This window comes from Nyctibius grandis, chromosome 23, assembly GCF_013368605.1.
Source record: "Nyctibius grandis isolate bNycGra1 chromosome 23, bNycGra1.pri, whole genome shotgun sequence".
Taxonomy (NCBI): Eukaryota; Metazoa; Chordata; class Aves; order Nyctibiiformes; family Nyctibiidae; genus Nyctibius; species Nyctibius grandis.
The window spans coordinates 6938617-6964856 of record NC_090680.1 but is presented as its reverse complement, the minus strand read 5'-3'; the positions used below and the strand labels follow the sequence as shown (position 1 = coordinate 6964856).

Below are 26240 nucleotides of genomic sequence, written 5' to 3'. Positions count from 1 at the left end.
ATTAACCTAACACTACCAAGTCCACCACTAAATCATGTCCCTCAGCACCACATCTACTCATCTTTTAAATACCTCCAGGGATGGTGACTCCACCACTTCCCTGGGCAGCCTGTTCCAATGCTTGATAACCCTTGCCATGAAGAAATTTTTCCTAATATCCAGTCTAAACCTCCCCTGGCGCAACTTGAGGCCGTTTCCTCTCATCCTATCACTTGTTACTTGGGAGAAGACACTGACCTCCACCCCACTACAACCTCCTTTCAGGTAGTTGTAGAGAGTGATAAGGTCTCCCCTGAGCCTCCTTTTCTCCAGGCTAAACAACCCCAGCTCCCTCAGCTGCTCCTCATAAGACTTGTTTTTCAGACCCTTCACCAGCTTTGTTGCCCTTCTTTGGACTCTCTCCAGCACCTCGATGTCTTTCTTGTAGCAAGGGGCCCAAAACTGAATGCAGTTTCCCCTCTAAGTATGCCAGGGGCCTCATCTCACACCACACTGAAAAGCAGCTCATGCTTCCCAGCCTCTCTCCTGCATTTCTGGCTGAGGGCTGACACGGGACACCATGGCAGTACACTTCACTTTCAGTTTCCAAAGCAAAATGCTGGGAATAAGGTGATTTGCCTTTGTGCTGTTACCCAGTGGCTGTCAGGTGGCATTAGCAAGAGCAGGCTGGGGCATGAACTCAGCTCTTTGCTTTAGAGGAACAGAAAATCAGCACCCTAGATCACACCACCGGCTGCTGCCCCCTACTCTGCCTCCTTCAGCAGTCATCGAACGAGAGGGGGAACAGAAAAACAAACACTTAAGCAATACTGCCTTGGTGTACTCTCTTCTAATTTCCAGGAACTTGTAGTTCAGGGATTTTTCAAGTCAAACAGGCTATTTTTGGCTAGACATAAAGGAAATCAGCACACAGGACAACGCACTCTGCTTACTTCTTCCCCAGCTGTGAATGCTGGCTGCGACCTAACTCCAAGGCAGCCCTGCAGCCATCCCCCAGCTCCTCCACCCTGGCGCTCCAGCCATCCCAGAGGCTCCCCCGTCTGTGCCACACAGCCTCCCTCTCCCCGTGACCCTGCAAACACAGTTCCTGTGCTCACATGGCAGTGGGCACGCAGCCAGGCAGCATAGGATGCCCTACAGCCCTTGAACGCTCTGACTGACTGACAGGACAGATCCCTTCCTGATTTTCCTTCCATTACTTAAAGTAAAATGCTCTTCATGAGCTAGAGAAGCAACGACCACGCTGTATCATCTCCTCTGTTCCTCACACTGCTTTTTAAATGAAGTGGCTTCAGGATTTCCCGTTTGCTGGTTGGGTTGCAAAAGCCCTCAAAGAAGGCAGCCCAGATGACGTACAAGCTTTTATCCTGTGTCAGGCCTGATACACTGACAACAGGAACCATCAGTGTGCTCCAGCGCTAGGCCTCATGTCAGGCTTGGGCTGCTTGCACAGATCACTCCTCTCCAAATACACATCATCAGAAAAAAATTCACTTTAAGTGATTTTAATCTATAAACCATAGTGTGAAACTTCTACCCAACACACAGCACAAAAACATGACAGGTAAAAAGAAGGGAACTACTATGTAACTATAAAACTATAAAGGATGTGGGGTTATGGCAAACAAGATAAACTGAGACTAAATCAGATGAAACAGTTTAAGTAAACTTGACCTCTTTATTAGGAACTTTTTATTCTTTGAGCTTTTTGGCTATTTATATTGTTTTTCTGATCACATCAAACAATAAAAGACATTAGAGCCTTCTTTGTGTTGTAAGCATTTCAATAACATAATAGAAAAAAAACCTTTGAAAACAAGTTCTTTCTCTAACACACAGTTCTTTCTGCTACCAACAGCCAAGAGCCTTCCAAACAGTCTAAATATATATGAGCAGAACCTAAGCATGAAATGATCTGGACTCAGTAAGTGTTTTATAAATTAAATATGCATTTGTGATTGAAGTTTTTTGCTGTTACTTAAACAGTCATGAGTGTAACAATGGTTTAACCCACACTTGGGCAACAAAAGCAAAGCAAACCCCCAGTACCCTCACCCTTCCCAGGAGACAACTTCAAATCTTTTTGTCACATATACATGGCATTGTCGCCTGTAGTACATAAAAAGTCGTACAGACCTTTCTAGTCAGCAAAGTTCCCATTTTTAAATGCTTACCTCTGACCAGTAAAACAATGAAAACCAATAATTTGAATCTCGTAAAGTAGAGCTGCAATAGTACTGCACAGCAGATGAAATTAGAAGCAACTGAAAACTTGAAAAAAAGGGAAACTTCTGCTGTTTATCCTCTTTTCATCAACAATTCAACTAACGCTTTTACTAAATTTCTAGAATGAAGAAATCAGCCTAACACGATACCTATGACAAACAACATTCTGAAAATATCAGGTGCAGAAAATCACCATGTATCAGTCTAATCTGTAAAACGGAGTTTAATTATTTTATAAATATATTGCTCTGAAATCTTCTGATAAACACCATAAAAATACAGTCTTTTTCACCGGGATTTGAGTGAGCTGGATTTTTAATAAGGAAATTAAAAAGGAAAAAAAATCTCTGTATTGAAAGGTTAACAATCAAAAGGCTCAGAACGAAGAATGAAAACAAGAATGAAACAAGAATGAAAATATCAAAAATAATGCAATTGCTTCCCTTCAAGTGAAGAAAATAGAAAAGGAAGACAGGGCTCTGAAAAATCTTGTGAAATAAATTTTTACATGTAAAGGAAGATACTTAATTGACAACTGAAAAGTTCCTTTCCAGTCCTGTTTCATATTGACTTGAAAAATAACCAACTTCTTAAGTCCCTATTAAAACCCATTTTGAAGCTTAAAGGTTTAAAGAAACTGATTTAAGAATATTTTATTGCTTCTATGTTTCCATATACAGTACGTACACAACTGGTGCAACCGGTAACAAGACGAGAATAGAAATGAAAAATCATTTACAGTTCAATTGAGTGACCTAGAAAACCATAGTGTCTCCAGTCTTCATCTTAAAACATGAGTAAATCCTCAGTTTCTCCCTTTCTCCTCCCTGTCTGCTCCAGAGTCCAAAGAAATAAAATATTGGTCCTCACTCCAAATCAACTGGCAATTTCTCTGTAGTTCGTTACCTAAAAGTTAATCTGTTATTAAAAAATGAATCTAATTAATCTATAAGGGAGAGGTTCTACCAGAAGGTGATTAGACATCTTTCCTCATAGCAGTCCTGTTCAACACATTCAAAAAAATATGTTCTTCTCCTTGTAGCTAATATCTGTTCTCGGTAGCTAACAGTGACATGAAGTTGCTGTTGGAGAGCAGTGGTGAGCACTACAATGTTCAGAGAAGAAACACGCCGCCACCACGCTTCCACACACGGAACGGCTTTATGAGGAAAACCAAATGGCTAGTCCACAAATTAATTAGTTTCCTTCAAAGTGAAAGCTTGAAGTCTTATTTTCATTAACATTATTTGGATAGATTTGTTACTCAGGATGAAAGCTTTATACTCTACATATTCTAAAAAACACACCTGGCAAAGATGAAAGGTCACTTTGCATTGTGGTGGGTTACCTTCCCAGACCTGAACTGGTGTGGTCTCGTTTTAGCAGAGATACTTTAATATGTTAATGGAAATTTAAGAAATAGTTACCTAAAGCTAATGTACGGACAGATGCTACGTGAGGCAGCAGTAAGCAGGAACTGGCAAACTGGACCTCCTTAATTCTGCCTTGAAAAGCTAAGCATAAATGCTATTTCAGTGTGTGCGACTCCTCCAGTCATTTTCAAATATTTTAAAATGGTGAAGTCTATAGACGGATGCTACTGACAACCTTGACACACTAAAAGCATTTACATTTGTTTTTAAAAAAGTTTAAAATGAACAAAAAACACTGTTCCTGTTCCTGGTAGCATCAGCTCTCTTGGGGCTCCAGCAATAAGAGCACAATCTCCTTAACATAGCAGCAAACCTGGCAAAGAGTAAAACACTTCTAACACGAAGACATTTCAATTATCCCACTCTGCAACCTACCAATTTGCCTGATTAATTTTTATCTTCTCAGTTTGCTCAAAGACTCAACTTTCACATTCTCCTTAAGCACAATGAGCTTCAGCAGCACTCCACTACTGTTCTGACATGTTCCTCAGTAAAGCCACTGGTAAAGACTACCTTTGGCCTGAGTGGGACCAGAAATTAGACAACACGGAACACTTCTCTGCTGTTTAATTTGGGGGCTGAATTTAATCAGAACTTTGTTGTCAAAGCATTACTAGTTAAAACTATAGACAGGCTCTATCAAATTAGCAGCAGAAAGCACCGTGCCAAGAGGCCCAAGAGCCACCAGCTTTCACAGCAGCAAACCCACAAATATTTACGAAGCAGCCGTATGAAGGGCGCTTCAGAGCACCCCTGAAGAGACACACACCTCTGTGTGTCTGGCTTTTGGGTGAGATTTTTTTATTGGCAGCAGCGAAGCTCATGAATAAATGATAAAACTGCCAAACAGAGAAGGGGCATCATTGCATGGCCTTGACACTGGTGTGTGCCAGTTACTGTTACCCATTGCCAAACATCATCAAGCACATCCAGGTCACTTGGCTTCTCCACACAGACACAGTGTATGAGTGATGTACGAGAGTAATTACCAGAAGCCCAGCTTTGCAGGAGCGTAACGGAATAGCTTTATCTTACAGGGAAGGCAAACACTTCCATTAGTAAATGCTTCAAGCTTCACGGAGGCGAGCCTGCAACTTGAGCTTGCAAAAACTGCCTGAGTCAGTGTCTTCACTGAGGTCACAATATACACATTTCTCCATTACAAATAAATCAAGAAGTAGACAGTGTATCAAAGCTCAGAAGAGATTCAGTAGTACAGGAAAGCAAAGGAAAATACTGGCTATTTGCATTATTTAGCAGCCATCTGTGAACACCCAGGGTGCCTAACTAGTGTGCTCTATTAAATTTCAGCAAATTCTTAATGACTTAATACTTATAGATATTTTGATTGTGCTTCCTTGATTGATATTAGTGATTCTGGTGCACTCCCTTGATATTTCTAATCAGGACTTTGACACAAGAACAGACACTGCGCTTCTCTGACATACAACTGGAAGGGGTGTCCCTCAAACTCTGGAATGTTGAGAGGAAGACGACTCCCAAAATCTTTCCTAGGTTTCACACAGTTCTGAGCAGCAAGACCCTGGCAACAGAATCAGTGTTATATGGATTACCTTAAGCACACAGTGCAGACATCTAGTAAAGCTAATAACCCACATAATTTCTTCTTGAATCCTGTCAATTTAATTTAAGGTGCTCGCTAACAATCTCAGATAAGAATTATAAGGTTGAAAAGAATCAACCTTGCAGGAAGATGTGGCCTGAACAGTCAACTCCTCTACCACCCTTCACAGCCACCCAGAGGTAAGGCCACCTTGCTTATACTGCACACAAGTACGATACCCAGAGTCCTTCCACACCACCCAGTATAATCCAATAGCTCCAACAAAGAGCAACTTGACTTCTGCTACAGATGACGTAGGGACACGCACTTGTGCTACGTTTGCAGAGGGCATATATAGGATAAAAATGCATCTATTTGATTCTTAACAATGACTTCTTTTGGGTGCAAGTTATGCGGCAAGTAATGAGCCAGAGACATCTCCCAAGCGTCCACAAAGTGCACGGCAATTCCTGAGAACATTTTCCTCATGACAGAATCAAGCTGAAAAGAATACCAGTCACTGTTGAAGAGGCTCACTTCTGGCCCAAGCGCCTGAACGTTAGCGGTTCTGATGACGATCAAAGTGTTGGGGCTGCGATCCAGCAGTTGAATAATTGATCTCCGAATGTTCCTCAGCCGCCGGATATACACTTCCACGGGGAAAGTGCTGAAGTGGGACCAGATAGTTATGGCTATCACTGTGTTTCTCCCACCCACTACGCCGTCCAGTTCATTGGCAATGTAACGCAGTTCACTGCTAAAGACTGTTGAGAAGCGAATGGGTGGCCCGTGACAGCGGAACTTCAGTAGAATATTGTGCTTCAGGTCCACAGACATGAAAGGGCCCACGTTCTTAGGACTCCCCAGGTTAAATTCCACGAGATCTGAAAACCCAAGAGTAAGCATTAGTGAAAGATGGCATAAGAGATGAAAACTATCAGCAAGATGCTAGGGCCACAGGGCAAAAGTAGCGGTAGATAAGGAAATATGAACATAGTTCTAAAAACTCTAAAATGAAGCAGAAGATGAGCATCATACATGTGCTGGCTGCACATTTCAGAGGGCAGTTTATGGATGCTGAAATCTGCAAGACAGCACACTTCAACTTCACAAGGCTGTCAAGGCCTTTTCCAAGTTTCCCAAACTATTTTTTTCTTCTCTCTCTCTTAAAAAATTTTCCAAATAGACTCCTTCAGTCATTGTTGCCCTACGAATCCAGTGTTCATGGGCACCCTTCTGGCAGCTTTAGGACTCCATTAAATTTAAAGACGACTTCAACTTGTAGGCATTAAGGAGTCTCAAAGTCTGTGTTCCAACACAATTTAACTGCTTTAGGGGTAAGGGAGGAGTATCTAATTGGCTACTAAAATTCTGTTATTTAAGTTAAAAGAAGGGAAATATAAGAAAGAGCCCAAAACCAATCAACAGTAATGGAAGTCATTCCAAAGTCACTCATGTGACTGGGATGCTGCAAGGCCTTACGCAGGCACCCTAAGTGACTTCTGCCATGTCCTCTGGGTGCGTACCTTAACTCTCAGCCACAGCAGCAGTCACAGAATCACAGAATCCACCAGGTTGGAAGAGCCCTCTGGGATCATCGAGTCCAACCATTGCCCTGACACCACCATGTCAACTAGACCATGGCACTAAGTGCCATGTCCAGGCTTTTCTTAAACCCCTCCAGAGATGGTGACTCCACCACCTCCCTGGGCAGCCCCTTCCAACACTGGTGAAACGTTTTACAAGAACAACTTTTCAGATACCTTGTGGCACCATTTCCAAGGCCTACACATTTCCAGTGTCTGCTCAAACATTTGACTAACTGCCTTTCTGCCAGGACTTCTGATAATACTTTGTGTTTCCTCTTCACTTTGTCATTGTCATTCAGTAAGATCAACTCTGTGTCCGAGATGTGAGAAATAAAGTTTTGCAAAGGTCTTTAAGGACAAAACCAAATTAAAAACAATAACCTGGAACAAACGCTGTCAGATATTCAAACCACTGCCTTATTGTAGAGTCTCCAAACAAGTGGATTACTTTTCCTTCTAAGCACCTGGTTACATCATCTGTATTGTTAAAATGATGGATCCAGTGTGTTCTGGACCTCCACTGGTCTTCATAATAATAACCAGAAGGGGAAACTGTGGGATCTTCAGCTCTGTCCATACTGCTTGAATCTGGAAGAGAAAAATTCTTTGAAATTAACATACAACAAACCCAGCCTCCATAACCTTCATGGACATACAGCCAGTGATGCATGAACACCTTCCCTAGTTTAAAGCAAAAGAGTGTGATGTACCGTGTAGATAAAAAGCTCGATGCATGACACTTCTGTGAGCCCAAGTATTCCACCCCCTATTTCTGCAGCAAAACCTGCAACTACTGACAGAGTTGGTTGAACAACTGTAGTTTCACTTGATTTCAGTTCAATGGTATCTCTGATGATGAAGTAAAAACTCGGAACTATCTGACCACCTTTCACACTTAGAAGTGCTCGGTCGTGGATGCCTGCAAAAGGTGGAGGAGCACGGGCAGAGGCCAGCAGAGCATCTTCGCACCCCCGCACCCCCCTGTGCCGAAGCGCACTGCTGCCCCCTAGCTGCAGGGCCCCGCGGTGACAGCCCTGGTGCTCTCGGATTTGCTTAAAGAAAAAAAAAAAAAAAAGAAATAAAATCCGCCTATGGAATAACACACACACACTGACACTCCTGCTCCATCCTAGAATCACAGAATCAACCAGGTTGGAAGAGACCTCTGGGATCATCGAGTCCAACTGTTGCCCTGACACCACCATGTCAACTAGACCAGGGCACTAAGTGCCATGTCCAGGCTTTTCTTAAACACCTCCAGAGATGGTGACTCCACCACCTCCCTGGGCAGCCCCTTCCAATGGCTAATGACCCTTGCTGAAAAGAAATTCTTCCTAATGTCCAACCTGAACCTCCCCTGGTGAAGCCTGAGGCTGTGTCCTCTTGTCCTATCGCTAGTTGCCCGGGAGAAGAGGCCGACTCCCACTGCACTACAACCTCCCTTCAGGTACTTGTAGACTGCAATAAGGTCACCTCTGAGCCTCTTCTTCTCCAGGCTAAACACCCCCAGCTCTCTCAGCCGTTCCTTGTAGGTCAGACCCTCCAGACCCTTCACCAGCTTGGTCGCCCTCCTCTGGACTCGCTCCAACACCTCAACATCTTTCTTGAAGTGCGGGGCCCAGAACTGGACACAGGATTCAAGGTGCGGCCTCACCAGTGCCGAGTACAGAGGGACGATCACTTCCCCAGACCGGCTGGCTACACTATTCCTAGTAGAGGCCAGGATGCCATTGGCCTTCTTGGCCACCTGGGCACACTGCTGGCTCATGTTTAGCCGGCTGTCGATCAGCACCCCCAGGTCTCTTTCCGCCGGGCCGCTCTCTAACCACTCTTCCCCCAGCCTGTAGCGCTGCAGGGGGTTGTTGTGGCCCAAGTGTAAGACCCGGCACTTGTTCTTGTTGAACCTCATGCCGTTGGTCTCGGCCCATCTATCCAACCTGTCCAGATCCTTCTGTAGGGCCTTCCTACCCTCCAGCAGATCGACAGAAGATCATCTGTAACTCCTGAAAGAAGGGCGATATAATCCAATTTCAAATTTGCAGCAGTCTCTGTGAGGAAATATATAAGATAAAAAAAGCAAGAAAACCCATGTCATCTAAAGGATCTGGAGAAAGGAAGGGGGGAAAGCGCTGCTGGCCTAATAGCAGCGCTCTATTTTTTTAGTGAATAGCAAAACTAAAAGCAAGAAACGCTGCAGGCTGTTTTCTGTTAAGACCTTATTGCTCAGGCCAGGAACTCTACCTTTAAAGTCTCCTACAACCTTATTAAAAAAAAAAAAAATCTGAAAAGCTTTCAATTAAGAAGTAATTCTCTGAGTATCACATTTTATGCAGGTTTTTTATAGGCATAAAAAGTGTGCACATGGATATGAATGAGATAAAACCTGTAAGTTTAACTTAGTACGGACTGTCTCTGCTCTGCTTTTAGACAGGGTACAGAACAGTTAGCTTCTGTTCCACAACCATAGGTTCCGACATCCTGTGGTAACACAAATGATAGTAATACTTAAATAAAAATTCTCAAAATCTGTTAGACAAAATTCTTAACAAAGAAAAAATTAAGAAACATCACACGGCTGTTTTTGCTAGATCAACTTGAGAGTTTGGTGAGCAGTTACTGTAAGACATTTTCTATCTCTGAGCAAACGCTAGGAAAAAAAAGACAGTTTTGGCAAGAGAATAAACTTTTTTTTAACTACTTTTTTCTAAAAATCCCATTTATGTATGTAATTTTAGACAATTTTGTTAGTAGTACTGGACTCATATTACAGTAACACCCCAAAGTCTTCATCTTCTCAATACAAATTTAAAAGTTAATTTCTATTCCACGCTATGAAAGCAAACATATCAATTATTACCTTATGCTTGCTGTTCTTTTTATACATTAAATCATGAACTACAAACAAGAATCTTATAAAATTCACTTTACCTGTAAAGGCCTTGGGCTTTACAATCACTGAGTCAGGTCCACTGGAGAGTATTGGCCTTTTGATATTCACATCACTTGAACAAAAAATAATAATATTTGTAAAATTTACTGGAAAATTTGATGGTAATATTAATCTTATTTTTTCTTAGTCCACTTCAAATAAACACATGGGACTCACACTGAGAACTTTTTACTTTAAGTTTACTCTACTTCCGATAGAGAACTACGCTCCAAGTTTCTTTAGTTTAAGATTACTGTGTTCTTGCACGGCTGAATGGAGGGGAAGAGAATATTCAACAACTCACATCAAACACCTGCTCCTGCAGATACACACCTCCTCAAAGACAATCTGTCATATTTCACCAATAACCTAAAGTTTGGCTTTAAAAAAAATTACTTGACTGAGTATATATAAATTCAACGATATGCATACCTTTGGAAAAAGAGACTTTCCTCTTTTGTCAGAAGACCTTTTTGATATCCACCTTTGGCATGGCTGATTCGGCTGGCACAGGACAGCTTCCGAGGCTTGTAACAGAACCATGGCTCACCCGTGTAGAGATCGGTGAAGTTACAGACCGGGAGATCTCCAGGCAAGCAAACATTGCACTCGGTGGTCTCAGAATACCTCCCAGACTTGAATGTGCTCTTGAAATAGACCCTGTCTGGCCTTTCTTCTCGTAAACGCAGGAGGACTTGGATTGCTTCACTCGGATGGACAAGTGACACAGAAACTTTGACCTCTCCTGGCCAAAGCAAAGTAAAGAAAACTTTGTAAAGGCCATTATGGCAATCTACAATCCTTCCTGTTGCTCCAGCCTTCAGCAGAGGAGAGTGAATCCGTACCTGCAGATAGTCTCCACCATACTGCTTGGGTTTTCCTTGGAAATCCTTCATCCGAACAAGCACCTCTAACTGATCACCCACCTTGAAGAACTCGCTGGGTTTCACAACCACAAAGTCACTATGTGCAGGATCAGTGCTTTGGACAAAGGCAATTTTGCCATCAGGGGGTTTTGGCCACTGGATTGCAGCAAGCAACAATGCCTGTTCTGCTTGTTCTCTTCTGGACAAAATCTGCTGCTTATAACCACAGTAAGGCCTCCTGGTAGTTCTGGTTGTCTGTGATAGAGAACGCTGGACATTGTTTTCTGTTATCCAACTTGATCCTGAAACCGTGTCATCATCCAGGTGCTGCTGGGGAGGAAAGAGATGACCTGAGACTGTGCTGTTAAATGAAACACTATGAATAACAAATGCTTTGTCAGGAAATGATTCCAAGAACTGGGTTTTGCTTTACACAGCTTTGAAGCTGACCAAATGAAGCAACTTTACTAGAAGACACAATTCTATTACCTTGACTGTGGGCTGTCTAAGGAAACAGGTGGGCAACCTGTGGTTACCCTGCTCTGGCAAAGCAGCTTTTATATAAATCAGGCCAAATATTTTCTGTGAAAGTATTTTTTTTTTTAAATATTTTTTTTCTGTGAAAAAATTTTCAGCAACATGAAAAAAAAAATACAAAAGGTCATATGATTAAATAGTAAATTGTAACTCCTGTTCAGTTTTCTTACTATAGGAACATTTTAGTCTTCCAGCACAACGAGGTCTAACAGCTGCCCAATATAACACAAGGAAACCAGGTTTCTTGGAGACATTACACTGCAGATGAATCTGATGCACGCCCTGCACATGCCTTCTAGAGAAGTCTGCTGCATGTAGCAGTTGTGATCATTTATCTGGTCACACTCACATTGCTTCTTGTCTAATTATCTGAAACTTGTGTTTCCCTGTAACGTACAGATTGAAAGAAATGGAAGAAAAGAAAGGAATGCTGCAGGGGCAATGAATTCATGAACTGGTGGGCAAGTAAAATAGTCTAAGACAAGCTAGGACTAAACAGGCAAAAAAAAATTTGTGGTTTTTTTTTATTTTTAAGATTTTACAAATCTATATACAGCTTCTTCTAGAGCCAAATGAAACACAAGCAAAATATCCCCTAATCCACACAAGAGTTTAAAAATTAGAAGTTAAACACAATGCTAGACTAAGAGAGGAGGCTTCTGCTGTGACTTGAGATCAGTGTCCAAAACTGTATTTTTACACAAATGACTGCAGGTACACCATCTTCTTCATGACATCACACAGCTTTGCAGGTTTGCATTAGGGAAACTTAAAAAATAGCACAGTCTAAGACTCAAGAGCTACTTGTGAGATCTCTAATCAGCAAAGCCAAACTTACACCTCGAATATGCACAAAAACAGCAGTTAATGAGTACTTAATTATCAGGTGTATATAGTAGAATTTACCCATACTCGTATTTCATAGAGAAGCAAAATACGTCAAATCATTTTTCAAGCAAAGATTAAAATTATACAAAGTACTGCATCTGGAATATTGTGTCCAGTTCTGGGCCCCTCAGTTCAAGAAGGACAGGGAACTGCTAGAGAGAGTCCAGCGCAGAGCCACGAAGATGATTAAGGGGGTGGAACATCTCCCTTCTGAGGAGAGGCTGAGGGAGCTGGGTCTCTTTAGCTTGGAGAAGAGGAGACTGAGGGGTGACCTCATTAATGTTTATAAATATGTAAAGGGCAAGTGTCATGAGGATGGAGCCAGGCTCTTCTCAGTGACATCCCTTGACAGGACAAGGGGCAACGGGTGCAAGCTGGAACACAGGAGGTTCCACTTAAATTTGAGGAAAAACTTCTTTACGGTGAGGGTAACTGAACACTGGCACAGGCTGCCCAGAGAGGTTGTGGAGTCTCCTTCTCTGGAGACATTTAAAACCCGTCTGGACGCGTTCCTGTGTGATATGGTCTAGGCAATCCTGCCCCGGCAGGGGGATTGGACTAGATGATCTTTCGAGGTCCCTTCCAATCCCTAACATTCTGTGATTCTGTGATACCGTTCACATGGCATCAGAGAATATGCTGGTTTTGATTTGAAAGGCTGCTAAAAAATTAAAAGTACGCTATTTGAAATTTTTTCAAAGGTCATTGTACTTACCAATATCCGAGTGTTTTCCATTCACTCCCTCCCTAATTTACTGCTCAGTAATGTATTAAAATTCCCAGCGCTTACCTTAGAGCCTTATTTATTGTTATAAACCTGCCTTAGTCCATTGAAATATCACCTAGAATACATGTACGTACTAAGTAGTTCCCTCCCTCCGTTACATTTTACTTGAATTTGCCAGTATACCAAAGTCATTTGAACAACACAGAGATTCAATATACTTTTTTTAGAAGAAAGCTAAACCTAACAAGCAACAGAAACTTGGAGGCTTTTGAAGCCTGTTACATGAGAAGTTGGTTTTGATCCTAGACATAGGGATTGAGTGCACCCTCAGTAAATTTGCAGGTAACACCAAGCTGGGTGGGAGTGTTGATCTGCTGTAGGGTAGGAAGGCCCTACAGAGGGATCTGGACAGGTTGGATAGATGGGCTGAGACCAACGGCATGAGGTTCAACAAGAACAAGTGCCGGGTCTTACACTTGGGCCACAACAACCCCCTGCAGCGCTCAAGGCTGGGTGAAGAGTGGTTAGAGAGCGGCCCAGCGGAAAGAGCCCTGGGGGTGCTGATCGACAGCCGGCTAAACATGAGCCAGCAGTGTGCCCAGGTGGCCAAGAAGGCCAATGGCATCCTGGCCTCTAGTAGGAATAGTGTAGCCAGCCAGTCTGGGGAAGGGATTGTCCCTCTCTACTCGGCACTGGTGAGGCCGCACCTTGAATCCTGTGTCCAGTTGTGGGCCCCGCACTTCAAGAAAGACTTTGAGGTGTTGGAGCGAGTCCAGAGGAGGGCGACCAAGCTGGTGAAGGGTCTGGAGGGTCTGACCTACGAGGAACGGCTGAGGGAGCTGGGGGTGTTTAGCCTGGAGAAGAGGAGGCTCAGAGGTGACCTTAGTGCAGTCTACACCTACCTGAAGGGAGGTTGTAGTGAAGTAGGAGTTGGCCTCTTCTCCCAGGCAACTAGTGATAGGACAAGAGGACACAGCCTCAAGCTTGGCCAGGGGAGGTTCAGGTTGGACATTAGGAAGCATTTCTTCTCAGAAAGGGTTATTAGCCATTGGAAGGGGCTGCCCAGGGAGGTGGTGGAGTCACCATCTCTGGAGGGGTTTAAGACAAGACTGGACATGGCACTTAGTGCCATGGTCTAGTTGACATGGTGGTGTCAGGGCAACGGTTGGACTCGATGATCCCGGAGGTCTCTTCCAACCTGATTGATTCTGTGATTCTGTGATCTGTGATCACCTTAAGAGTAAGAGGATAATGAGCACACTAGGATGCAGGATGGATACACAGAATCTTCTCTGTTTGACATCCATGTTAACTACAAAATCTGAAATTTTAAATTGTGACATTTTAACTATAAAATGTAAATTGACAGGTATCCACAAAATGTTATTATCACAATAGAAGCTTTTGCTTCTGTTTTACATTTCCACCCAGGATTCAACAAATTTTCCCTGAAGGCCTTCTGAGGTAATTTGTAATTAGCCTCCTGTAATACAGGCAAAAATGCAAACATATCAGTGTGCATTACTTTTATTAATCCACTAAATTTCAGGCAAAGCTGAGAATGAATCTCAGGCACGGTTCTACTTTAAATCTTGCCTACATGCATGCTTGAATTAAGCCAAGTTTCTATTTTTGGATACCTTCACAACTTCTTCCTTTCACTTGCTCATTCATATACGTAACACAGAAAATACTGCATGGAAATATTTTTAAAAGTTAGCTATATATTTTGGTGCATCCAACAAGCTGATAACCATGTCTCAGTCAGCAAAAATATTTCAGCATTTTCCTAAGGAGGGGTGGAGATGGAGAATATATGGGAGAGGAAGAATATATGGGAGAGGGAGAATATATGTGTTTGATTAATTCTTGTGTTCAGTGTAAGCTCTCAAGAGAAACTTTCGATATTTCAGTTGGTTCTTCAATGGTTGGTGCTTCAAGGAGGTGGGGGGGCATGGGGAAAAAAGAAAAAACTTTCAAATGAAGAGGAGAGATGGCTATCTAAAAAGGCCTTAAAAACAGGCCTATCACTATTTTTAACCTTCTATAAATTTCTTCAGGGTTTTTAACCCAGTCTTTCGTCAGAGATGTAGAAGAAGTTGTTTATGACCTAGCTAGCCTTTCCGAAGTCTTTCCAAGGGCCTACCTATACCATTGAGTGGAACAGAGTGCAGAGAACACCAAACCAACAAAACTCATACATTTAGAAAACAGCAGAGAACACGGTTTGATGTCTCCAAAGCAGTCCACCTACACAGCCTTTTCAGCAAAGCACCAGGCCAAAGCTCTTCCCTTGTATGCAGCTGAGGCCCCAGACAAGCACTGTCACTTCAACTCCAGCATCTCCAGGTTATGACCCATTAAGCAGAATAGCTCATACCCCAAATATTTCCTCGGTCAATCTTCAAGGGGGAAAAAAACTCTCTATGAAGGTAAAACCAGAGCTTCTTCAACATCTTGAAGGATCATTCTGTAACATCCTTGTTCATCTTTACAGCCCTCTCCCAAGCCCAAATAGGACCACATATTATTGCAGAATTATAAGCTTATGGGTGAAAGTAAACTACATCATGTGTCCTATTTACAGGAGAATACATTACAGAGATTCCATTTTCCAGTTAAGGCAGGGAAAGCTTCAGAGTCAATTAATATACTGAAGATCCTTGACTGGAACAGAAAAGCTTTCCAAACCATCTTCCTTTCTTAAGTGCTTCCCAGGCTCACCTCCTCACAAGTGCTCAAGCTCTCCGATCCCTCTGGATACACACAGCTTGCCCTGAAGCAGATTAATAGCTTAGTCTGTCCCCACTCCATTCCCTACCCCCTCTTTCACTGGCATTTCCAAATCTCTCTGGCTCCTGTATGTTAAGAAGTCACACTGAGCCCATGCAGAACTGTGAGCTCCCTACTCTAGGTAACAGCCACAATAAATCAAAATTTCACAGAATCACAGAATCAACCAGGTTGGAGGAGACCTCTTGGATCATCGAGTCCAACTGTTGCCCTGACACCACCCTGGCAACTAGACCAGGGCACTAAGTGCCATGTCCAGGCTTTTCTTAAACCCCTCCAGAGATGGTGACTCCACCACCTCCCTGGGCAGCCCCTTCCAATGGCTAATGACCCTTGCTGAAAAGAAATTCTTCCTAATGTCCAACCTGAACCTCCCCTGGCGAAGCTTGAGGCTGTGTCCTCTTGTCCTATCGCTAGTTGCCTGGGAGAAGAGGCCGACTCCCAGTTCACTACAACCTCCCTTCAGGTACTTGTAGACTGCAATAAGTCACCTCTGAGCCTCATCTTCTCCAGGCTAAACAACCCCAGCTCCCTCAGCCGTTCCTCGGAGGTCAGACCCTCCAGACCCTTCCCCACCTTGGTCGCCCTCCTCTGGACTCGCTCCAACACCTCAACATCTTTCTTGAAGTGCAGGGCCCAGAACTGGACACAGGATTCAAGGTGCGGCCTCACCAGTGCCGAGTACAGAGGGACGATCACTTCCCCAGACCGGCTGGCTACACTATTCCTAAGAGAGGCCAGGATGCCATTGGCCTTCTTGGCCACCTGGGCACACTGCTGGCTCATGTTTAGCCGGCTGTCGATCAGCACCCCCAGGTCTCTTTCCGCCGGGCCGCTCTCTAACCACTCTTCCCCCAGCCTTGAGCGCTGCAGGGGGTTGTTGTGGCCGAAGTGTAAGACCCGGCACTTGTTCTTGTTGAACCTCATGCCGTTGGTCTCGGCCCATCTATCCAACCTGTCCCGATCCCTCTGTAGGGCCTTCCTACCCTCCAGCAGATCGACACTCCCAAGCAGCTTGGTGTCATCTGCAAATTTACTGAGGGTGCACTCAATCCCTACGTATAGATCATCTATAAAGATATTGAACAGCACCGGCCCCAGAACTGAGCCCTGGGGAACACCGCTAGTGACCGGCCGCCAGTTGGACTTGGCCCCATTCCCCACCACTCTCTGGGCTCGGCCATCCAGCCAGTTTTTAACCCATTGAAGAGTCCACCCATCCAAGCCCCGGGCAGCCAGTTTGTCTAGGAGGATGCTGTGGGAGACAGTGTCGAATGCCTTACTGAAGTCTAGATAGATACATCCACAGCCCTGCCCTCATCTACTAAGTGGGTCACTTGGTCATAGAAGGAGACCAGGTTGGTCAAGCAGGACCTGCCTTTCATGAATCCATGTTGGCTGGCCCCGATGCCCCGATTGTCCTGCATGTGCCGTGTAATGGCACTCAGGATGATCTGAGTTCAAGCATTCAAGAGAGAAGATTCCAACATGAAAAAGTATAAAATCCTAAAGAGAAAAAGCAGGGAGGTTAGCTGGGGGCTAGCTGGTAATTGCCTTAGCTCTTTAGCTTTAGCCAGCTAGATTAGATGATTTGGGAATGAGAAGCACGTCTGATGCATTTACAAACACATTTTCAACAGTAACCAACAGTAAGCCCTCCTTCCAGAGCCTGAACAGATTTGGTTGCAGATATTCTACAACTACCTGAAGGGAGGTTGGAGTGAAGTGGGAGTCGGCCTCTTCTCCTGGGCAACTAGCGATAGGACAAGAGGACACAGCCTCAAGCTTCGCCAGGGGAGATTCAGGTTGGACATTAGGAAGAATTTCTTCTCAGAACGGGTCATTAGCCATTGGAAGGGGCTGCCCAGGGAGGTGGTGGAGTCACCATCTCTGTATGTGTTTAAGAAAAGACTGGACATGGCACTTAGTGCCATGGTCTAGTTGACAGGGTGGTGTCAGGGCAATGGTTGGACTCGACGATCCCAGAGGTCTCTTCCAACCTGGTTGATTCTGTGATTCTGTGATTCTATGAAAGCTTTCTAAGACTTTCTCTGGCTTTGATCTCTGACTGAAAAGAATCAGCATAGATACCTATAGTAGACTACCTGGAAAGCTATGCCAAAGACAAAGACAAGAACCAGAGCATGTCCACTCAGAAAAGTGAGGACAACAGAATGGGTTAGAGTTGCATGTTAAGGCGTAAAGATTTACCAGCAACACAATACTTCACTGAGTTTGGAATAGCAGATATGTAAAGGTCAACAAAGCCACATAGATACTTATCATTAATAGTGGCACAAAAAGTAGAGTGAACACCCATATTGCATTTTTTGTTTCACTCTCGAAGCTCTGCCAGACCCCTTTTCTCTAAGAAATGTTATTTTAAAAAAGAAAGACAATAGCATAAGATTGAAAATATCAAAACTGTTCTTCGTGCAACATCCTAGGCCAAAAAAACACAGAAAGAGACAACAGAAGAAAAGCTACCTTCTATGTTACACAAAAATGATCATGGTAACTCAAACCAAAGGTCCATCAAACACAGTATTTTGATTTCCAGTAGTTTCCAACAGCAGGTATGTGGGAAAGGATACAGGCCAAACATGTTGTGATACTTCCTCCTGAAGACTTAATCCAGTTTCTAGCACTTTATGGCCTAGCGACTTCTTAAACACTAGGGTTGACATCTTTAAGATTTAGTATCTCCTAATGGATTTTTCTTCTATGAATTCATCCAGACTTTTTGAATATATGCTTTTAGCAGCTGCACAGTCTTACTGCAAGGACTTCTGCAGCTTTGCTACAACCCATAAAAAAACCCACCCCTGCTTCCTTTGAATTCAGCATCTGCAGTTTTCATTTAATGTCTCCACTAGTACTGGGATAGGTAACAAACATTCATTCTTTAGTTATTGATCCTGTGCCACTTGTGATTTTAGACTTCTCAAACATCTTCCTTGCCTTATCTGAACCTCTTCCAATTCAACTATATCTTTCTGGGGGTGAGAGGGGATTTTACAGCCTCTCTTCTGGATCATTTCATTTGGGCATCACTAGCCAGGAGGAAGAAAGGCTGCAAGCACGATACACACAACTTAAAAGCATAAAGCAATTATTGATTGGCTAACATGCATAAAAGATAGCTATAATTTAATGAGGTATTAGGCTAATCATTATTCTCACCCACCAAATGCCGCACTGGATAGTCTGGCAAGGCAGGCAGCCAGTGGGCAGGGTTGGCCCTCAAGGCTCCCTGGAATGGCAAACTGACCATGTGTCAACAGCACAGTGTTGTGGCAATGAATTAACTAGAGAATAACCAGCTGATCGAGCAAAGTGATCATTCCCCTCAACTTGACCTTGGTGAATTCATACCTAGAACAACTGTGTCTGGTTTTGGACACCCAGTACCAGAGTCAAACTGGAGAGACCTGCTGAGAACCTCTGAGATTATTAGGGGACTGAAGTACACGACAGAAAGGAGACACTAAGGGAACGAGACATTTTTTTTTTTGAAGTTTGGAGAAGACCGAGAGGGGATCTAACTGCAGCCTCTCACTAGCTAAAGGGGAGTTACAGAGGAACTCGAGTCAGAAGTACACACTAAAAGGACAAGAGGCAACTTCCACCCGCACGTAAGAGAAACACTCTTCCCTATGAGAGGGGTGCAGCATTGCAACAGGCTGCCCAGGCAAGTTGTGAAACCCGACTGTCCTTGAAGACTGTCAAAACCCAACTCAACGATACCCTGCGCAATCCAAGCTAGCTTTGAAGTTAGCCCTTTGAGGAGGGTGTTGAACTAAATACCTCCAGACATCCCTTCCAGTCTGAATTTTCTGTGATTCCAAGCTGTAGCTAAATGCGGTCAGTCACAATTCTAACCTTACACTCAAAGGGGAATAACATTGCTCAGGCCCTCTTGGAGAAGAAACAGGCTCCACTTACCTCTAACTGAAAAAAATTATGGACCAGCACCACAATAGCCAGTACTGCCATAAACAGGCAGAAGATCTGCAGTCTGAACGAGTCACGCCACATTGTCCATTCATGTCTTTCCCTCCCATCTTAGACGCTGCCATGACTTCCATTCACCACAAACATGAATGTCATTTTGTCTCAGTAGTGCACAAGAGAATTCAGTTGACTTCCACTTCATTCCTGCAAACGCATTTACAAAAATTATGTTAAATCCCCAAAACATTATTAGAAGTAAAGTTGAGTTTAACACTGAAAGTATATAAATGGCAGAACTTTGCACAGCAACAACCGATACAATAGAACTGTTAAGTCAAGACAGATTTTTGTGGCAGTAACCTATTTATTATCTATTATGTCACTTAATTCTCTTGGGCATGTCAAGGCAAAACCTTATCATAAACTCTGTCTCACCTATATTTGATACAAAAAAAAAAAAAAAAAGCAAAAGAGTGCAAGATTTCTTTCTGGAAAACAAAACACCAAACCAAACAACAACCACCCTATTTATCCATTAGGCCACACTATCACCATCCAGCCATCGTGAGCCCAAGACTTTTAGCAGAAACCTGTGCTTTTAGACACCTCCCTATTTACCAGATTAGAGATTCCAATAAGTTGTTATTAAAGACTAAGGTCTGAAGCGAGTCTCGCTAAGCAGGATAAAAGATACCTTCTCCAGTTTTCTGCTGGGGAGAGAGGAAAGAAATAATAGCTGTAACATCTATCAGTTAAACAAGAGATATCTAACAGAGCTGGACGCACTAAAACTGCACTTCAGAAATCTATAACATTAGACTACATCCTCCACGTTGATTTTTTTTTTTAATCATTCCTTTTACATCATGTACTCTTCTGCAGCTCTAATGGTAAAAAGAGTAAACCTCTAGGAAGAATGCAAGGTGCTGGGTTTTGGTTTTGTTGTTTGTGATTTTTTTTTAAAATAAAATATAACAATAGTCACGTTTTTAATCAAATTTAACTTTCAATCAAATTTAACTTTCATGGAATACATTGTTTCTTTGAGGTTGCTTGATAGCTGATCTGTTACAAAATCACACTTAACAACCCTTGATAAACAGTTCTCACAGCTTAACGCTTCTTCAGTTTGACTCTTAGAGCTTCCTTCTTTTTTAGAGGGACAATTCTGAGGCAGTCGATTTGCAAGCAAAAAGGGTACCGTTCCTGCAGAAGGAGAAGCGCTAAACTTGGAAACAGAAAACAGATGGCAAGGAGAGACAGTCAAAAGACACCCGTCTCTTCAAACCTAATATTCTCTAAGCAGCATTACTCATCCGACCATCCACCAGTGCAACAACATAATCAAACAATTAGATAAAATTTGTATAACTTTCTATAAACAGTATAACTGAGAAGTTATACTAATTATTGAGAGTACATGAAGAGTGCTGTGTAAATTTAAATTAAACATAATGATACATTAAATATCAAAATTAGCTAATTAAATAATTCATTAAACGAACATAGATTAGGAAACTGAAATATATTACTAGTATAACCAGGACGGTCTCAAAATAGACCGCACATGAAATTGCTTTACAAGGATTACAGGGATTATAACTTCAAATGCTTTGCTGAGAATGACAGAGATTGTATTTGTGACTGATGAACAAGCATTGAAACAGCAAGGCGTCCATTAAAGGAAAAGTATCAAACTGACAAAATGCAACAAAAACAGAGCGCTGTTGGAAAAGTTCTGCATTAATATAAATTTGTATAAAATACCAACTCGAGTTTTAAATGATAACTGATAACAAATATACCTAAATACATTAAAATGCTAATTTAAGGCTGTATATGACCATTTGAGGAACAGAAACAAACACATTGGAGAAAAAGGGAATTACCAATTTTGTTGCTGAGAATTCTCTTCAGATCACTGAAAAGCACGAGACGCTGCAACCTAACAGAATGTCATTTCATACACCTAAAAAGGCCATACAGGCTACTCACATATATTTTTGTTCAAAAGTTTTTTTCAAAATTTTCTGTATTTCTGTAAACGTCACATGTTCTGAAACATTCAAACGTACAGGTTTAGAGCTTGCTTTATACTAAAGGCCTTAACATACTTCCAGTTTCATCATCCCTGAATAATTGATCTAGTTCATTTTTTCATATAAGTACGCCAAAAAGCCTTAAATTCTTACCCTATTCTTGGAGCATTCTCGGAAGCCATCCACACAAAAGGCCAAAAATAACCTTGGAAACAATACAGAAAAAAAACCACCATATATATATATACACACACACAAATGTTTTTAAATAAAATCTCATATATTGGTGGTTTTCTTGCAGTGACACAAAATAACACATCAGTTAAGACTTCTTGACTGTAAAATTAATTCTTAGTTTCTACAGGGATTTTTTAAAGGTATTTTAAATTTTTTTCACTTCACTCCTGTACCTTTGAATTTTCTGGTAGTTATTAAGCGTTACTCCTCTCAGCTTTGTTCCATCTCATTACACGCCCCATTTTGCCCAAGGTTCAAAACAAAAACCAGCTCAGTGACAGCCATAAACAGCCTTCAGATCGTCTCATGCTCAACTCCAGAGCCCCTCCAGCCCGCTGACATTCAGAGGTCACCGCGGAGCGCTTGGCAGGAGCTCAGCCCCTGCAGCAGCTCTGGTCTCGGAGCAGCCCGCCCAGCTCCGCGGCTGAGGAACACGCACCCACGAGTAAGGGACGGGGGGAGAACAACAGAAAAAAGCAAGCAGGAAATACTGCTGCCGGCTACGCAAATTGTAGAGCTGTATTTTACTGCTTGAAGGAGCTTTTTATCGCGCTCCTCCGAGCCGGAGAACGCACACACCCTCGCCTGCGGCTCGGCAGCCCCGCGCAGCAGCCCGGGCACACGCCACGGGGCCGGCCGGGCTCCGGCTGCCGCGGCGGCTCGCACCCCTCCTCGGGGAGGCGGCACAAGGGGCTGCAGCCCCTGCACCGGCAGGAAGCGCCGGCAGCCGCCGCCGAGATAAAACCCCTGTGAGGGCAGGCGGGCCCGGCGGCGGGGCACAGCAGCCTGGGGACGGGGGGGTCTGAGCAGGACACCCGCCGAGCCCGGCAGCCCTCACCCCAGCCGGGTACCCCCCCCCCCGCCACGGCGCCCCGCGCCCGAGGCCGCCGGGCCTCCCTCCAACGGCCCCGGCCCCGCTGCCGCCCCGGCTTCCCCCGCAGGAGTGCCCCCCCCTTCTCAGACAAGCCCCGCACACCGCAGGCCGCGCCGCCGGCACCTCACGCCCCCTCACCGCAGCACCGCAGCCGGCCTCGCCCCCGGCCCGCAGGCGGCTGGCGGTACATCTGTCGGCCCCGCCGCCCCTCCTTCTTCCCCGCCCCCGCCACGAACGGCAGCGGCCATAGCACCGCCTCCCGCTCCGCCCCGCTGACGGCCGCCCGCTCGCCCGGGCTGCGGCGCCGCGGCCCCGGCCTGGGAAGCGAGCGCAGGCCGCGGCTGCAGGGCCCGGCTGAGCAGGGGAAGCTCCCGGCTGAACCCGGCAGGTGTTGCAGCGGTGGCTGCGCTCAACTACACTGAAAATAGCGATCGAAGGGGAAGACAAACCGTAAAACCGCGCGCTCTTATTTCTGGGCATCTTCTTTGCTGAGCAGGGCGCTGGATAATGAGGGAAAAAAAAATCCCTGTAAGTTTTGAGTCACAGTAGGTGACCTGCAATTGGATTTGCCATCACTTGTAAGCACTGCGTAAGTCTGGGAATGCCTCTTTCCAAAACATTCACCTGCTAGCAGTTGTTTGCATGAGTACAGGTTAAACGCTCAGTCTTTTTTTTTACTAAGAAATTGTTGGCTTGCTTAAAACCAGGAACAGAGACGGAGCAGCTGAAACATTCCTGTGAACATACTTTATAAACGTTAAATGCCTCCTCTCATCTCCTGTCCCCACCCCCATCAGCAACAGCTATTTTGAATCAGTGAAGTGATCTCACTTCTACTTTTCTCCTCCTTTCCCACATTACCTGGTAGAGATAGAAAACAAGTCTCAACAGACACCAGCCTATACACTGTCGGTCAAGAACTGAAAGCCATCTGGCTGTATAAGCAGAACACTTACCTGTCCTGCTAGCAAAAGAATAGCTACTCATGTGCTGAGGCTCTCAGTATCTGTGAGTAAAGCCAGAAAATCAAGGACCAAAAAAGGACAGCCAATCTGCTGGAGAAAAAGTACCAAAATTGGGAACAAGCAAGCCACAATGAGGAGAGAAGTGGTGAATGAACTCCACCCTGCAGAGCTCAGCACTACAAGGCAGCTGTGGAGTTGATCTTGAAAATACAGGCTCCAATAGCACATGCATTGGCCTTTAACTTCAAGCTGAAGGGGCTGCAGGAGCTAATGATGGAAGGAAGAAAAGAGAGTTCAGGCTGTAGAGTTTCTCAGTGTCTCCCCTTTCTCCTCAGGTCCCACAGCCTCTACACACATAGGCAGTAGTAACCTCCTCAGCTCATTGTCCACACTCTTCCTACACCAGAAAACATGCTGCAAGTTCTCAAGGGACTGGAGAACTTCAGCTGGTGTAACAAAAATGGACAGGAAGAGACATCACAAAGACTGCTGCTTGAATGCAGTTTAGCACAATACTAACAAAACAGCCCTGGCTGCTAGACTGCTGCTGTTCCTCACAACCCTGCATTGTCCGAGAATTGCTTAGGCTTTTGTAAGAGTTTATTGCTTTCTGCCCAACACAGGAACAATCTCAACACAATGTGCACAAGTTTTACATTTTCCAGGCCATCCTTCATGATCATGGGCTTCCCAGTTTTCACAGACAAATTAAAGAGTCTTGGAAGTCAAGTCTGTGACCGGTTTTCTTTGGGCACCCTGTACACCATTTTCTGCTGTTACTTCCCTTGTTCAACGTTGTGCTGCACATATCAGAGCAGGCAAACAGGATCTTGGCAAGGAAAAAAGGGATAGATTTGAGCAATCCTGAAGCCCTCACATTCACAAATTCTGCCAGAAACAACTTGGGCTGTACCTGAAAAGGTGCTAGCAATCCTCAAGAAGTCCCCACTGGGACAGCAGGCACAACCACCCAGGGTGGCACTTAACTCCATTGGTCTTGATGCTTCTAGACCAAGGAACATGCTGAATTACTTGCAGGACTTGTGGCAGTCATGTGCACCTTTCCAGACCCACAAGAAGTTATGATGGAGTGTCACAAGGGACATGTCTGAAAATATCCTTACGTACAGGCAAAACCTGTGCCAATCTATAGATAGAAAAGGAGAATGAGCTCCATCAGGACATGGACAATGTTGAGGAAGCCCATGTGTTAAAGTCTGTCAGGATCTCTATGTGCTGTCTCATGGAGACCAAAGTATTCCTTCCTCCTGCCTATATCCCAAATTGATCCATTATATCACCACAGATCCCTCACAAACGCAGTGCTATGACTTGAAATCGATGATGTACTGATGCAAGCTAGACTTGGACATAGTGATTTGTGCTTTTGCAACTGTATCAATACAGCAGAGAAAAATTAGTTTTCATATCGTAACACCTGAGTAAAGGGGAAAAATACCTCACCTACCATCTGGACATAATGTTACAGAGAATTAACAGGAGTTTTTCAAACCACACCATCATATAAAAAAACCCTCAGCTCCTAGCATATGTAAGGATTTCAGTCCATAAAATTCAAATTAACTATTTCCATTTGAACAAAATTAGGTCTGTCCACTAGATATATTTATCCCTTTATTTTCCAACTCTAGCCAAATATTTTAATGTCCGATCTTATTACAAACATGAATCAAAAATGGGGACGAGAGGGACCTTCAACCTGAGCTCCTAAAGTGTTATGGTTATTGTCCCTACAACACACAGCATTTTAACTTAAGGTACAGCTTTAAGGTCTTACCTACTCCAAGAGAAAACAGCACTGCTCTTCTAAGACTTGAAGCGAAGTCACTTTAGCTATGCCCATTTCTGTCTTTCAAATATCACCACAGAAGAGCAAGAAGAGTCTCACTTAAAAACTTCAGCTGATTTCTTCAGCGTAATGAAGTGGAAACATAGTAAAGAGTTAAAAAACACCCACTAACCTCCAAGTTTGCAATGAGATCTAAGCAAAACAAAGTTATTTCTGGTTTGGGTGTTTTGTTTTGTTTTTTTAAAACTTTGGCATGACTGTCCTGCAGTAAAACATGACTTTCTTATATGTCTGAGTTCCTGGACTGTTTGTCAGTTAAAGCCTGAAAGAGGTTTAATTAGTCTTCATTTATTTAAGCACACAGCAGGTATCTGAGCAAACCAAAACAGCAGGAGAGGGAACAACATGCTTTGTAATTGTCTCTCTCTTGATAGGCTCATAGCTGTAATTCTTTTTCTAGAAAGCTCTGAACAGAATACTGCCACATCTTTTAATTTAAACAGAGTAGGGAATTAAGAACATGAAAGAGAGTGCCAGTGACAGAAAAGGACTGTAAGTCACAAATACCAATTTCAGTGGCATCTACTAATCAACTGGTGTCCAAATTTCAGGTACCTCACCACACTCTTTACTGTTTTCAGCACTGGAACAGTGGGCCATGAGATGCCTCAGCTGTACCAAGTCATGGATGCTAATGCTTACCTTGTCATCACTTCTTTGTATTTCTAAATTTTTATCTCCAAAAGAGCCCTCCAATGGTAAGACAATGACTATTAGCTGTAAGAGTCAGGATCAAGCACAAATTAACA

At 43.7% G+C, this 26240-nt stretch overlaps 1 protein-coding gene across 2 annotated transcripts; it reads right to left on the bottom strand.

The window, feature by feature from the left end:
• Positions 1-1658: 1658 nt before the first annotated feature.
• On the bottom strand, positions 1659-22868 carry NXPE3 (neurexophilin and PC-esterase domain family member 3). 2 transcript variants are annotated; one of them, XM_068417483.1, is made up of 7 exons: positions 22795-22868; positions 21699-21750; positions 19498-19710; positions 10174-10934; positions 9741-9814; positions 7194-7400; positions 1659-6107 (listed from the first exon to the last, which is right to left on the bottom strand). In XM_068417483.1, exons 3-7 carry the CDS (start codon positions 19588-19590, stop codon positions 5557-5559), a joined length of 1686 nt encoding a protein of 561 aa, XP_068273584.1. In that variant the 5' UTR covers positions 19591-19710; positions 21699-21750; positions 22795-22868; the 3' UTR covers positions 1659-5556. The 2 variants fall into 2 exon arrangements, with proteins under 2 accessions (XP_068273584.1, XP_068273586.1); XM_068417485.1 differs by lacking the exon at positions 21699-21750 and having other exon boundaries at positions 22795-22849.
• Positions 22869-26240: the final 3372 nt, after the last annotated feature.

Excerpts from the sequence above, each read along its gene's own strand:
- NXPE3 (XM_068417483.1), bottom strand. The coding sequence starts at position 19,590 with ATGTGGCGTGACTCGTTCAGACTGCAGATCTTCTGCCTGTTTATGGCA. Across the intron at positions 9,815-10,173 it reads GAAAGTCTCTTTTTCCAAAG|TGATGTGAATATCAAAAGGC; the intron begins GTATGCATATCG and ends TTTTTGTTCAAG. Across the intron at positions 7,401-9,740 it reads AAAGCCCAAGGCCTTTACAG|ATTCAAGCAGTATGGACAGA; the intron begins GTAAAGTGAATT and ends TTTCTCTTCCAG.